Source organism: Myotis myotis, unplaced genomic scaffold, assembly GCF_014108235.1.
Source record: "Myotis myotis isolate mMyoMyo1 unplaced genomic scaffold, mMyoMyo1.p scaffold_m19_p_18, whole genome shotgun sequence".
Lineage (NCBI taxonomy): Eukaryota > Metazoa > Chordata > Mammalia > Chiroptera > Vespertilionidae > Myotis > Myotis myotis.
In genome coordinates, this window is record NW_023416322.1 from 18,375,168 (window position 1) to 18,390,766 (window position 15,599).

The following is a 15,599-nucleotide window of genomic DNA, read 5'->3' on the forward strand; positions in this document are numbered from 1 at the left end:
CTCTCCCTCTTCCTTTCTCTCTGAAATCAATAAAAATATATTTTTAAAAACCAGAAAATGATTCTGGGAACTTTTTGGAAATATGACGGGATGACAATCATGTGCAGCTGGTGAGCGAAGCCGGCCCTGGCACGGTTGCCTTTCGGGAAGACCTCCCACGGAGCCCTCGGGTTTCGAGGATTACTCAGGTGGTCGCAAGTGCGGACTAGGGATCGGCTGTCAGCAGCAGGCCAGGTACTGACCTGGAGCCTAACCTGAAGTTCCAGGTTAGAAAAAGTGTCCCCCACAGCATGGCTCCCAGGAAGAACAAGCTAGCAGCAAGGCACCCCATCTGACTGCACTTTCTTGTCACTCTTGCCCCAAACCGGACGTGCCGGGTTTGGGATGTGGCCAGGAGAGAGGGTCCCTCCGGACTCTGCCGCTGCTTTTCCCTCTGCTCCCCGCACCGAGCCCGAGTGGGCATCCAGAGAGCCTACTGACACATCTGGGACCCGGCCCCCGCCTCAGTGATACTCCAGATACAATCCCTCTGGGGCCGGCAGCACATGCCAACCAAGTCCCAACCAGTTTATTAGTTTAACCAAAAGGTAAACAGACAGACGCTGGAGATGCGGAGAGACAAGCATGCGAGCAGCTGAAGGCATGACCCGGCTGTCCACCAGGAAACAAGTTTAAGACATTTCAAGTGGCATTAAATAAATGAGGCTACGTTTTATCTACTTGGAATTTCATGGTCTTTTAAAAAAGGAAAATATATTTGTACGTTGCAGTATATAAATCTAGACTCTACATGTACAGTATAAATACACAGGACGAGCACATGGGCACACGTGTCCCGGTAGCTGCACTCGAAACGAGGCCGGCAGTTCTCTACTTCCTCTTTGACCTCCAGACCAAGAAATCCAGGCGGAGGCTGCGTTGACTCGTGTCCATGCTGTCCAGCACCCTGGCCATCTCCTCCCAGCACAGGGGCACGATGGGACGAGCCTCGCAATCAGAAGAAAGTGCTTTCGATCAGCTGGAACCCGGTCGGTCCTTGTGATGCATGGACTGGTCTCGTAGGAAGGTCTAGAGCGGTGGTTCTCAACCTTCCTAATGCTGCGACCCTTTAATACAGTTCCTCATGTTGTGGTGACCCCCAATTTTATTGTTACAAATTGAACATAAGGAAATCATAGTGATTAATCACAAAAACAATATGTAATTATACATGTGTTTTCCAATGGTCTTAGGCGACCCCTGTGAAAGGGTTGTTCGACCCCCCCCCCAAGGGGTCACGACCCACAGGTTGAGAACCGCTGGTCTAGAGGAATGGTGACGCCTTCCCGGCTCATTCTTTGGTCCACTGCCCCCGTCGCTACACTTTTTCTGGTGTTTCTTGCATATTTCATAGCCATTTACGTAGCATAAATCTTACATAACCTTTGGGAGCCATCTTACAGGATTAGGAAAAAAAATGAAGTTCCGTACTACAATCTACACTTCATGTGAGGTTTCGTTCTCTTTATTTTTGGAATGAAATCTGGTATTTTGAGAAATTTTTTTTTGAAAAGGACAACATTCTGAAAGTGCTTCTTACACGTCAACACCTCAAATATGGCTTTTTAGTTCAAACCCCAGCACAGCTCAGATTTGGAAGGGAGAGGTTGATGGTGTTACTAGAGACAAAAAAAAAAAAAAAAAAGTCACTTAGCAGGAACGCTGTGATAGCAAGAGTGGGGACCTAAAAAAACAAAAAACAAAAACCTCATTGATTCCATGTGGAAGAATGTACCTCTTTAGAAATGCTTTAGGTGACACATGCAGCCCGCTTCTCTCCCCAAGAGGAGGCACTTAATGCTACAAGTTAAACGTAGAACAGGACACAGCTGCCAGCAGGGAACACCTTCCCAGGGGCTGCTAACGGCGCAGTCGCTGCTTAGAAATCTTTCACAGGCTCAAAATGATCAAATGAGAGTCTAACGCAGTAGAACATTCTACACCTGAGGAACAAATTGCACATCATGTGGAGGTGCCACCACCCAGATGCAAAAGGCTCCAGACACAGAGCTTTCCATGCAAAAGGCAACGGGAAAAGGCCCGCCAGTTACCAAAGAACACAGCTACTTGCGCAGTGATGACTGTGATGTGCGAGTTAAGGGTAAACATGACACCAAAACAGGCTCACGTTGATTCCAGAAGTGTCTTGACGCTGGACTAGTGGGTCGGTTGGGCCTCCCTGCCTCCCTGGGGCCGAGGAGACGGGATGAAGGCAGAGGCCGGCGGGGGAAGCCACGGGCTCATCCAAACCCTTTCCCAAGAGGCCTCTCATGGAACCCATGGCGCCGCAGCCTCTGCAGCTGTTCTCTTCCGGTGGCACTTAATTGGGAAAGCCCTCCTCTCCCTGTAAAACGGTGTGGGCTCCTCATAATACTGGCACGAGGACTACTCTGCATTCCTGGGACTGGATCCACTTACTTGGCAGGTAGGAAACTGGGTTCTCGGTTCCTTCTATTTCCCTGTAAAAAGTGACCTCAACTCCCCAGGCCATTGTGCAAATTTGTTTCTCCACAGTCCAGAATATCCTCTCTAAGTCCCTCATGTATTCTCACATACACACATACATACCAAATATGTGTCATATGTATTTATAAATGTGGGTAATTTTGCACTTCAGTCTCAAATTGGTCAAAGAGGATCAGTGAATCATCCATTCTTTTCATTTCAGATTCATCTCCGATCTCCCCACGGTGCCTATCACACCGCAGGTACTCAATAAATAGCTGTTGGCTTCACCAATGATCCTCTAACACTGGATGGTAGCTGCACTCACCACGGCCTGTCCTTAGCCCCTCTCTGCCGTGGGCAAGCAAGGGGCCGGTGGTCCCTCCCTTCAGAGGGTGATTTTGCTGTGTCTGTTGCTCCAGCAGCCCCGTTTAGCTGTCCTGGGCAAGGTCAAGCTCGTCCGGCTCCGCAGTTTCACTGGGTCTTCCGTGGAGTTCTTTTTGCGTAAAATGAAGTCAAAGTTCACTTGGCTGTTCATGGCGTAGAAGACGTTTGCCGAGTCTGGAATCACGAGTTCTAAAACAGAGGAGTGAGAGAGGCAGTCAGCTTGCGCAGGTCAGCCCAGGACCGACAGTGGCCGAGGCAGAGTTTGCCCAGAAACAGGCTGGGACTATGGCCCTCAGCCTTGGGAATGTGCATTGAACCAGACAATGACCTCCTCCCCCCAAGAAAAGAGGTTCTCACAACTTCTTAATCCCAATTTTAAAAAACTAAGTGCAAATAGGGGCTTAGAAATTCAACCCATGAGCTAAATGTTCAAGTGCAGAATGTTTTAACTGGAGGAAGGTTCTACAGGAGACAGAGCCCAGGTGGAGTTAAACGACATTCCCAAGATCATAACTCAGTAAACATGAGGACCGGGACCAGAACCCAGGCCTCACTCCTCCTGTAGTCTATTTACTACTCCAATATGCAGCTTTTCTTGAGACTGAGAGGATCTAATGACATGGGGTAGCGGGGAGGGAGGAAGTATAAACTCTACAGTGTTTTCCAGAACTCTTTTTTGCTGGACTATCAAAACATTTTTTGAAGCAATCCCTAATCCAACCAGTACTGTATTCCTTGTGAGGTCCTGCTTCATCAAGTGCTTGGATTTTAATATTAAACAGCATCATATAGGACAGTGTATATCTGGTAACATGTAAGCTGTTGTCTATTTCAATGATTCCCAACTACACAGCTGCAATTTCTGAACAAGGATTATTCCAAGTGTGATATGAAATTATCCAGCAAAGTTATTTTAATTGCTTTTTCTTTTTAAAAGAAGGTTTATACTATTTAGCACTCAGAGGCAATGGGTGTCTAAAGAAACCAAGCAGGAATACAAAAGGTAAACTGTGCAAGTGTAGCTTCATGGCAGTGGACGGGGAGGCATCTGATTGTGGGTCTGGGCTAAGTCAACCCGTGTGAACTTCAAACACGGAGACTCCACAGCAAGACTGGCACAATCAGGTTCTGGGCGACTCAGGTGCATGTTGCACAAATGTTTCATGAAGAAAAACTCCCTTAAAGTGTTTCCAATCTCCTGCCCACGTATTCCCAAGGACCAAGGCCTCGGGAGATCAAGCAGCCGGACCAAGACCGCACAGCGGTGAACAAAGCTGGGCCCAGCCTGCACGGTGGGATTCCTGGATTTTCAGACCCACCGGCCTCGCCTTAGTGCTGGTTCTGTTGGTAACATGGTAGAACTCAAGAGACCACTTTTGAGGCTTAGAATTTTAACTGAAAGTACATTAAACCGTATCTTACAGCTGAATGAGTGAGAACATTTCTAAGAAGTAGCTGAGAAAGAATTTTCCATGAGCTTTAGTCTTTCATCTCTAAGAATAGGTACTACTAACTTGTGCCATTCTCCTCTGGGTCCAAGGTACAGCCCTGGGTGACTGGTTGGTCAAATGGAGTATGACCAGCTGCTCCCTTCCCACACCCCGGCCTGTAGAATTCTCCTTTGCCTTCCAGGGGCTGAAGACACTCGCACAGGTCAGCGTGGGGTCTGTCAGCCATATCTGCTGCTCCTCCGGACTTACAACCCCAATTCAAATGAGCAGACAGACACATTCAGGGTGATTGTTTGCCCAGAGTTTTCATAAAAGGAATTTTTTTAAATAATGGGTTCTAGGCATATTGAAGTATGTCATAGTTCACCAATTTTTTGTTTCAAGAAATGTGAGCGAAAGACCCTTAGATGCGGGTGTTAGAAGCTTTTGCTACTTGAAGGTCAAACATGAATAAAGATAATGGCTCAGTTGGGAGTCGTCCCATGCGCCGAAGGGTTGCCAGTTCAATTCCTGTTCAGGTTACATGCCCTTGTTGTAGGCTTGATCCCTGGGGAGGGGCGTGCGGGAGGCAGCCGATCAATATTTCACTCTCACATCGACGTTTCTCTCTCTCCCTCTCTCTCTAAAAAATCAATGAAAAATCTTTTTTTAAAAAAAGGTAAACTGAAAGACAAACTTATAACTTCTCATAAATGATTAACTGAAACAATGATAAATGATTACAGAAACTGCTACATTTCAGGTTCACACACAACTTAGACACACATTATTGGGTAAAGGAGATGTGTGGCCATCTGCAAAGACCCAACAGAACCCCCAACTATCCCCACCTCCTGACAGAAGATGAGAAGTTTACAAAGAATGGGTAGCAGGAATGCTCAGCAAATAACAGGGTTGGGGAGGGGGTGGGTAGCCTGAGACACTTAATTCTACAAGAGAGGTGATGGCAAGGTTCCTCACGCAACTCCACCTATGCACAATTAAAAACCCCACTGATTCAATTTTTTAAAGACACGGTACCCATTTTCTTTCTTCTAAACTGGGGCAACCTGCGTGAGGAGGCGGGAGAAGGAGCTTGCGCCCACCTTTGTCCTCCGAGATGACCTGCACCAGCTCGTACTCCTCAGCCGGGTCCGCGTCCAGGTTGTGCTTCAGCATTGCCCTCTGGATCACAGCGGGAGTCTTATCCTGGCTTGTCAGCTGAAAGACAACGAAGTGGTGTGCAGAGTACTTAGCCTCCTGTCTCCTGAAAGAGTTCTCCGGCCCCCTTATTCTTGCTGTCTTGTCCTTTCCAGGAGAAATGGCCCAGGGGAGTGAGAACAGGACCAACAGCCAGAACTCCTGGGCTCTCGTCCTGGCTCCAGCCTTAGCAGACAAGGGATGATGGGCCCTCTACTCTCAGTCACCTCCTCCCTGAGTCACAGTGTCCCTCCTATTAACAGAGAGAACGCATGTCTTGCTTATCTCCCTCACAATAGTTGAGGTTCCACCAAAATGATCCTTATCTGCTGAGTTGCTGCTATGGCACCAGTTACAACCTGTGGGTCAGAAATGGCCTGTTCTGCACACCGACCATTTCAAAAAGCACAGTGGCCCTATGACCCAGCAATCCTACTCCCAGGTATCACCAAGAGAAATGAAAACATATGTCCACAAGAGGACATGTACACAAACGTTCATAGCAGATTTACTCATACTAGCTAAAAACTGGAATCAACCTGAATCTCCTTCAACAGGACTTTAGGGAATGGATAAAGAAATGATCTTATGTTCCCAATAGAACACTAAGGTAACACGGGGGATGAATCTCTACATCACGTTGAGCCAAAGTAACCAGACACAGCAGATTACATGCTGCAGGAGTCAACTAGCCTGTGGTGTTAGAAAACTAACTTCAATTAACCTTAACTTTAACCAGGTTAAGAGGGGATTGACAGGAAAGGGCACAAAGGAATTTTTGAAAGGATGAAAAAAGATTCTTTATCTAGACTTGGGGTGGTGGTCACATACATAGTCATAGACATGGACATAGACACAGACAGAAATAGAGAATAGAATAGAGAGTTCTCACAATTCAAAGAACTAAACACAAGATCTGTGATTATAATTGTTTGTAAATCATATTCCAATAAAAGTCAGTTTCTAAATGTTTAAAAATAATAAATCTAGCACTTGTTTAAGTGTAAGTAAAGGTTCCCCTCACCACCAATTCTGACTTTGTCCCCTTTATCTCTGCCCATTAGCCGCCCGTTTGCAGGGTGCTCAGAAATGGCCAGTCTGCACACAGAGGGCTGACTCATGTACCATCCCTTGAGTGATTTCTTTAAATATGACAGAAAGCAAATGGAAACACAAATTATTCTTACTTAAAAATAAAAGCTGTTCTCACCAGGAGGTAAAAGGAGAGACAACCACAAAAACAAAACAAACAACGACGTCTAAAGTCCTCCAGAAAACGGTGTCATTGTGAGCCCAAGGACGGCAGGGCCCAGATGTCTCCCTCTAGTGAGGGCAGCAGCTGGTATCTGCGACTCAATAAACAACAGGCCCTACAACGGGGTCCTTGGAGGTGACAGAGACCTTGCACATTTGTCCGTTACCAAAACATCTGGCATCTCCATTTCCAAGGAGAAGTAAGTGTACACAAAAGCTTACAGGAGGAAAATATGCTGCTGGATGGTCTGAAGGAAATGCTGCCACAGCTAAGTCCCAGTGGAGGAGGAGCATGAAGCCCAAGGAGAGAGGACACCACATGAGGATGGCATGTTGGACAAAGACGGTTGTCACCTTGAAACCTACAGCCAGGCTACCCTTATCTTCTTCACCTTAATCTTCCCCAGGTGAGTCCGAAAGAAGATGGGATAGGCAAGGGCTTTCCTTGAGTGATTAAGACTTTGTACCATAAAAACTACGGAGGGAAACGGAGGATCACAATTAGTATTAGCAGCTCAGTCACGCAGCTGCATGCCGATGTATTGAACCAGCACCATCCAGTAGTTATACATAATGAGCCACATTTGTAATTTTAAATATCTAGGAGCCCCATTAAAAAAAAGTGGCTTAAAAGAAAAATTCATTTAAATAATATATTATTTAATCCAATACACTCAAAGTATTATTTCAGCATATAATCAATATAAAAATTGTTAAGGAGATAGTTTACATTCTGTTTTTGTACTAAGTCTTCAAAATCTGGTGTCTAGCCTGACCAGTGTGGCTTAGCGGTTGAGCATTGACCTATGAACCAGGAGGTCACGGTTCAATTCCTGGTGAGGGCACATACCCAGGTTGTGGGCTCGATTCCCAGTAGGGGGCATGCAGGAGGCATCTGGTCAATGATTCTCTCTCATCATTGATGTTTCTATCTCTCTCACTCCCTTCCTCTCTAAAATCAATAATATATATATACATAAATATATATGTATATTTTTAATCTGGTGTCCATTTTACACTATTCCCATTTCAAATGTTTAATTTCTACCCATAGCTAGTGGCTACTCCACTGAACGAAGCCATGTGCAATGATGCGTGGGTGTCACCTCCATGCACCTGAAATAGGGACTTAATTCCCTGTGTCCCTTCCCTGAGGTTAGTTTTCTAACACCACAGGTTGTGTAGCCTGTTTGTGAAAGAACAGACTCCTAGAGGATGTAATCTGTGTCTTTTTCTTTGGCTCAAAATGATGTTTTAGAGATTCATTCGCAGTGTTGTATGTATCACTTCTTAGTTCTTTTTAGTTCAGAGACACCCTAGATTTGCTGAGGGGAAACTCACTTCTCTGGTAGGCATGTGGATAAGCTGCTGAAAACACAGTAACATGACGACCGGGCCTTCCTGGCAGTTCTCCTACCTTCCCAGCGAGGCTCCCGGACCAGCCCTCCCTTACTACTGAAAGTTCTGTCTCAGGCTACACTCTCTCTCCCACGACACATCCACCCGGCAGGGCTGCATGGCTCCCAGTATTCGACTCCAGTACCAACCCGTATCTCTGACCAACTACTAGACCAGGGGTGGGCAAACTTTTTGACTCGAGGGCCACAATGGGCTCTTAAACTGGACCGGAGGGCCGGAACAAAAGCATGGATGGAGTGTTTGTGTGAACTAATATAAATTCAAAGTAAACATCATTACATAAAAGGGTACAGTCTTTTTTTTTTTTTAGTTTTATTCATTTCAAACGGGCCGGATCCGGCCCGCGGGCCGTAGTTTGCCCACGGCTATACTAGACAGTGCCATCTGGATAGCCTACCAGTACTTCCAATTTCAATGCTCCCAAACCTCCTCCTCCAGTAGTTCATTCCTCACTTGACAGGACCACCAGTCACCAAGCTGCCTGGAGAGCCTGAGTCCTCCCTCTTCCCCATTCCCACAAGAGTAACCAAAAGCTGAGAAATGAATGAATGGATTCTACAACTCTACCTCATAAAAATATTTTTAAAATTCATATCGTCTCCAATCACATGACCATCATCCAAGCCCTCATCGTCTCCCACATGGAATATGATGGCAGCTTCCAAACTTGCTTCCCCACCTCGGTCCCGCCCCTGTACCCCAGCATCAAGACTCTACAATCCCAGTTACTTCTTTAATGAATAAATCTGATTGTGACTTAAGAGCCTTCAATAAGACCCTATTGCCTGTGGGACTATCACAAACTCCTTCATGTGGGCCTGGGGCCTTTTATGATCTAATCTCATCTCTCTTAGAGTGGTTAAGACATTTTGAATAATGTTTTACTATCTCCCATTTGATTGTAAGTTCCTCAAAGACAAAAATGTCTCATTCATCTCCATATCCTCAAATCCTTGTCCAACGACTGGTACACAACCAAGTTCAATAAACACTGTTGATTCAATGAATGCCTTAGTAAAGCTTTTCTTTAGAATGTTAAAAGATAGTTGGCTCCGTATCCCTTGTTATATTCAGAGCTGAGCTTGTGAGCACTCAAAATGCCCTCAGAGAAGACAAGTGATGAAGCTGAGATATAGGATGTATTGAGGGATTTCATAGCAAAGGAGATCTGCTTTTCCATCTGCGATATTTCCTATAGAGTCTATTCTTGTGATAAACACACCAGACCTGACACACATACACACCAGGAGAGGCTCTGTGTTCCAAAAAGACTGCCTTCATTCAAAGTGCTTTTGGGACTGTGCTCAAAAATACACAGTCTATATGAGAGCCTCAAGAAGGTCGGTCTCATTTATCTTAAACAGTTCCTCGTGGACTCACACTGTGTTTCCAGTAAAGTGATCATCCACTTTACTAAGTTTAATTCCAAATAACTGAAAGAAAAATTCACCGCCATGGAGGACATTGCTAAGACTGCATGGCCACTCAATTAGCACCCAGACATGGAACCCCCAGGAAGACTCCCAAGAAGGTGTGCAGCAGCGGTCTCCCTGGCATCCAAGTAGACATTTCTGGAAAGGATGGCACTGACCCGGGGAATAAACCTTAGCAAATTTTAAGATGTAAAAATCATCCTATACGCACTGTGAGAAAGTAGATATTTAGATATTAGAGGCCTGATGCACAAAAGTCGCGCAAGAGTAGGCCTTCCTGCCCTAACCGGTTTGGCTCAGTGGACAGAGTGTCGGCCTGCGAACTCAAGGGTCCCAGGTTCGATTCTGGTCAAGGGCATATACCTTGGTTGCGGGCACATCCCCAGTAGGGGGTGTGCAGGAGGCAGCTGATCGATGTTTCTCTCTCATCGATGTTTCTAACTCTCTATCCCTCTCCCTTCCTCTCTGTAAACAATCAATAAAATATTTAAAAAAAAGAAAAAGAGTAGGCCTTCCTTGCCCCGGCTGCTGGCACCAGCTTCCCTCTGGCACCCGGGACCCGGGTTTCCCTCCAGCCGCTGGCAGACACCGGGGACCCGGGCTTCCCTCGCAGCCCTAGCTTCATCTGGAAGGATGTCTGGTCTAATTAGCATATTACCCTTTTATTATTATAGATATGCATCATTGGTGTATGCCCAGGGAGGTCTAGGAACTGATCCTTTGGCACATACTCATTTTCTGTGAACATGTATGTATATGCTACTGGCACATATTTTGGGGTGTGGGCCTGGGCACCTCACCATGATGCTCTTGTACATGTTGCCGTTGTTGTCCTCTACGCTGATGCGGATTATGCAGGTGTCTTCGTTCTGCTGGTTGTAAACGGGAGGCAGCACAGTCGAGGTAATGGAGGTCACGGAGACGGAGCGCTTGTGGATCTTGGGGTTGTTGTTGCAGGTCGGAGGGGAGGAAAGGGGGTTGATTAAGGACGACATCCCTGAGGAATTTGTGTCCATGGAATGGATGGAGGAGCACGACGAGGACGACTCGGAGAGCTGGAAGAGTAAACACACCCCAAAGCAAATGGAGCATTAGAATCTTGGCCGACAGTGCGCTTCACAATTCTCAGAGCCCAGTTGTTGAGACTAGTACATTTCCGCTCTTTCCTCCACACAGCCCACAGCACACGTGTGTCTTGTCTCTGTGTGAGCACCTCCTGGGCAGATGCCTGTCAGTGACTCAGTACTTGACCTGATCGCTCTGCATCTGTGTGAGGCCAGGGGGCGCTCTCATTCCCCCTTAGCAGCTGCTCTTAAGGACGTTAACCAGCAGGTGGCAGCAGATACCAGAAGCTGGAGGCAATAGGGGCTCCCACAGGAAGTCAGAAAACCTGACAGGGCAGAGGAAAGGTTTTTCCAGCCCCATTTGCCCTGAGCAGGAATGATGCCCGACATGCATTTCCATCCTGACTCCACTTCGCCATCAGATTGCGTATCAGGAGAGAAATGAACATATTTTTAGGAGATTCTAAGAGGAGGAGTACATTTTACTGCCCTACATGAACTATTAGTCCTAAAAAGGCCTCTGGAGGTTACCCGGCCCATTCCCTTTCTACTGCTGAGGAGCCTGAGGCCAGAGAGAAAACTGGTGACAGTACCACCTGGACATGCTCCCAAGTTCCCTGGTGCCCGTGGTCAGGTTCACAGAGCCACGGCATAGCCATCGCATAGCCAGGGCCCAGTCTGCAGCTGGTGATGGCGCAGTGACTGAACATAGTACCCATCACCTTGGTGACAGTTATCATGTGAGGCTGGAATGAGCTTGCACATGTCTTGTGAACAAAACGCATTGTAGTGATGAGTCAGAGAACATGTGACTTACCCGAGGGCACACAGCCCGTGAGCGGCTCACCACTTTCCACATTTGCTTCTAGAACCAACTGTACACATTTCCATGTTGCATATCAAGAATAATTAAGGAGTGAGGTGCTATGTTCATGAGCTTTTCTGATTAATGACACCGTTTTCCTGTGTGCAGTACCAATTACCAAAAAAATAGGATGCCCCAAATTCACAAGGTGTTGTTCCAAAAAGTCATTACACTGAATCATTTTAAATATCAACTTGTGTTGTACAAAATTACAAGTAATCTCTCAGAATGAGTTAAGCCAATCAATCCTATCAAATAACCTGGAAGTCCTTTAAAAAATAAGTGACATTAATTTATTTCATACCAGTCTACCTTTCCATGGAAGCAAAGCTCCAGGAACTTAGTTTTCTGATTACCTGGTTTCCAAGTAAAATGGAGTCTACTCCATTGTATTTCCCATGGACTTCCTCCTATGGCATAAACACACATTAAATTCTGCAAGGTCAGTTTAATCAGAGCCCAGAAAGCTGATGTTTCAGCTCTGGAATGCAGGCATCTAACTGTGGCTCCATCATTATATGGTTCAGTTACATTTTTTCCTTATGCTCCCTAGTGAATGAACCAGGGGCTCAGTGTGAGGGCTGGTGGATGATGGGTAATCAATAGGCTCACTCTGCCTGCAGGTGTACCTCACCGGAGCCGAGAGAGCCCATTTTCCAGTTACTGGTTCAGTTTCATCACCTTCTTTTTTCTTCATATAAATCTACTGTCCTTTGTTAGATTTTCCATGATCTCAATGACATTTACAATTCAGGTAAAGCCTGGGAGGCAAAGCTGGGTTATAGCAGCTATAAACAGACCTCCTGAGGAGCCCCCTCTTCTTACTGAGGATTTACTCTGAGGGGCAAGTGTGAGAATAAATGTTTGGAAATTGTGATCAAGGAAGTGAAGACGGGAGGAGATTATACTTCACTAAAACGCCAGTGGGGAAGGCAGAGTGTCAGCTTGGAGGCTGCAGCATCTCGGAGCAGGAGGGGCTGTGGAGGTCACCGGGGCAGCTCTGAATTGAGCAGGACAACCGAGGCCTTTCCCGTTAGCTTTCAGGGATGCTGAAGACTAGCAACTACTTGCATCCAATTCAATGACTCATTTTTAAACCTACATATATTCATGACTTGGAGCCAGGTTCATCCAAAGAATAAAAATGTCTGACTCGTGCAAAAAATTGAAGCACCGGGGTGATCAGGGAGACAAAAAGGAATGAAGCAAGGGCGAGCAAAGGACACACGGGGCTTTGGTGGCGTTTGAGAAGGGATGACCTAGACCTACGCGCATGTCCATTGCGGCAACAGGTGCAAATGAGGTTCTGTCTCCCTCCTGACTGGGCAGAAATCCCACAAAGATGTGGGCGATACCTCAGTTGTCACTTCTGCACAATGTCCATCATCTGAAAAGGGGCCTACAAACCATAAAGGCCTGTCCAAAGGTGAATGAGACTTCACTCCAGACGGACAGACACAATGCTGCAGGTCAAGGTCATGGAGATGGATCACGCCCCTGTCTAAGGAAAAGTGCCTGAGAGATAGCTGCAGGTGTTTGCAGAGACTTTCCTCACAATTTGGACAATGTTCTCTGGATTCCAAAACAGAGAGGTGAGAAACCCAGCTGGGGCAGCACCGGAGTCATCTCGGTGACGGGCCCAGAGCATGGTGTCCCCCTGCACTGGCCACTTTGTGACAAGGGCACCTGAGGGTCTCGGGTCACTGCTGCTGCTTGGAACACGATGTGGAAGAGCACACAGACCCCCTTGCACAGTGGGTGTAACAAAATGAAGGACTGTTAGTGACCCCCCACCTCGCTGGCCTAAGCATAACCCAAGGGCCAGAAGTCACTTACATAGGAAGAGTGTCTGGCCCTAAACCTACCAAAATGGTGCAAATTCTAGTCACATCAAAGTGGATGCCTTTCTTTCTAGCTCAATGACCAACAACTGAAGCAGGTCTGTGTAAGATTAAGATGGATCGTTGGTTTTCATTTATTTATGCAACATGGAAATGAAATCCTCTCTGGGAATTTTTTATCACCTCTCATTACTTTCCTTTTGTGGGGAGCATGGTAGACGGTATCATTGTTACCAATTCCTTACCCTCCTCTGCATCCATGCCCTTTGCTCTGTGACTTCTCAGTTCCTCCCACTAGAAGTGGAATATAGTTCCCTGCCTCGTTTACTTACGTGGGATTTGGCCACATGATTTGCTTTGGCCAATAAAAAGGTAGATATGATCCAGGTGAAGGCTTACTGTGTACTTACGGGGTTGGGATTGCCCGCTTATCCATCTGTCTTAGGCCATTACTCCAAAAAGAATGGAAGGCGGACAGAGCAGACCTGGACCAAACCCATGGCCTAGGGCCAAGCCCAACCCCAAGCAGCCAGCCTGCTGTGCATGACAGAGAATAAATGGCTGTTGTTTTAAGCACTGGGTTTTGAAGTGCTTTGCTATTTGACATTATTGTGGTAACAGGCTGGCTGAGACAAGGTATGACATCAAGAAGCTGACAGATCTCTGTCTCTGGACTTTTTGCTCCTTCTAGGAAAATCCTACATCTCCTCAATAAAGTGTAGCCCGGGTTACAGGCTACAATCCTTCGGCTGCCTCTGGGTGTGGGTACAGGACAATATTTCAAAAGCTAGAGACATATACCAACCAGCTCCTTGCTTTTGGACCTGTGTCTGTAAGGAACGAGTCCCCAGCTAGAACTCCACTTTTGACACCTATTACAAATGTGACTTTCCAAATACTGTGGAGTGGTAAACCTGAAAACAGACACTCCTCATGTGGCAAACACTCGGGCGGGTGCCGGAGTTAGGAATTAGGGGGCGGGATTAAGGATGTACCTTTTTCTGAGGCTCATCGGGTGTGTCCAAGGGAGTGATGGAGCCCTCCTCGGCCTCGGAGTGGTTGGACTCGCAGGAGGACACACTCACGGAGTCCATGCTTTCGCCAGAGCTCCCGCTGGCCGTGGACTTGGGCTGCTCTTTGCTGGGAGTGCTACTGGTGATAATGTCCGACCCCAGGAACAGTCTGCAGAAAACACAATGCCAGGCGTTTGGCTCTTACGAAGCTGGAATCCGTGGCCGAGCAAATATTTTTGTGTTAAAGCCTTGATGTTTTCTCCATCTTGTGTGCTCTGTCCTTATTATTTTAGGAAAACATCTGCCACAAGGTTTCTAACAGATCATACTAAATATCTTGTTCCAGTAGATTATTTCCAACCTCAAAGAACACACAGATTGCTTAGCTGGACCCAGGGCCATGTTAATCTGAGGTCTTTCTAGGTCAAGGGTTCTTCATTGTTTGTTTGTTTTTTAACAGAATCAAAATCCCATCATAAGACAAACTCTCTGTGGGTGGAAAAGACTGGCCCTGGGTAGACAAAAAACCAAGGAGGCAGATTCTGTTTCCTACAAGTTGATGAACTGTAATATCTAAATCCCTTCACTATAAAACAACTCGATAAGAAACATTAAAAAACCTGTTTAAAGTTAGGCATGCGAGATGGTAGAGAAAAATCCCTCAAGGCCAGAGAGGAAGGGAATTGAAGCCAGAGCACGTGAGCTGGTCTTGCAGCTGCTCTGGGTGGGGAGTGGGAGGCGCCAGCCTCAGCAAACGAGGGGCACAGGTTTAGCACATACACAGCCCCAGAGGCGAGGCAGGGAGTGGGAACTGTCCTTCCACACAGACAGGACCCTCAAAGGGCTGCATCCTTAGGAAAAGATGGGCTAGAACAACATCTTCCTGTTGGCGCAGGAAGACAGCGGGGCAGCTTCTGTCTCTGCCTGAGCTTGGGTGAAAGAAAAGTATCTGGAGCCTGGCCAGCGTGGCTCCGTGGTGGAGCATCGACCTATGAACCAGGAGGTCACGGTTTGATTCCTAGTCAGGGCACATGCCCGGGTTGCAGGCTCGATCCCCAGTGTGGGGCGTGCAGGAGGCAGCCCATCAATGATTCTTTCTCATCATTGATGTTTCTATCTCCCTCTCTCTCCCTCTCCCTTCCTCTCTGAAATCAAGAAAAAGAAAAAGAAAAACGTCTCTCCAGAAATCATATGTGATCTGAGAGTTGC

The 15,599-nt window shown here is 46.7% G+C and overlaps 1 protein-coding gene across 6 annotated transcripts in view; it reads right to left on the minus strand.

The window, feature by feature from the left end:
- Window positions 1-519: 519 nt before the first annotated feature.
- Window positions 520-15,599, minus strand: part of RGL1 (ral guanine nucleotide dissociation stimulator like 1) — a 215,798-nt gene continuing 200,718 nt past the window's right edge. For 5 of the 6 annotated variants that reach the window (XM_036342704.1, XM_036342703.1, XM_036342705.1 and 2 more), the window contains 4 exons: window positions 14,373-14,559; window positions 10,408-10,662; window positions 5,408-5,522; window positions 529-3,060 (listed from right to left, as the gene is read on the minus strand). In XM_036342704.1, the coding sequence (XP_036198597.1) occupies window positions 2,873-3,060; window positions 5,408-5,522; window positions 10,408-10,662; window positions 14,373-14,559 (745 nt within the window). In that variant the 3' untranslated portion in view covers window positions 529-2,872. Of the gene's footprint in view, window positions 3,061-5,407; window positions 5,523-10,407; window positions 10,663-14,372; window positions 14,560-15,599 lie in introns of all 6 variants that reach the window. The other variant, XR_004973218.1, reaches the window with a different exon arrangement.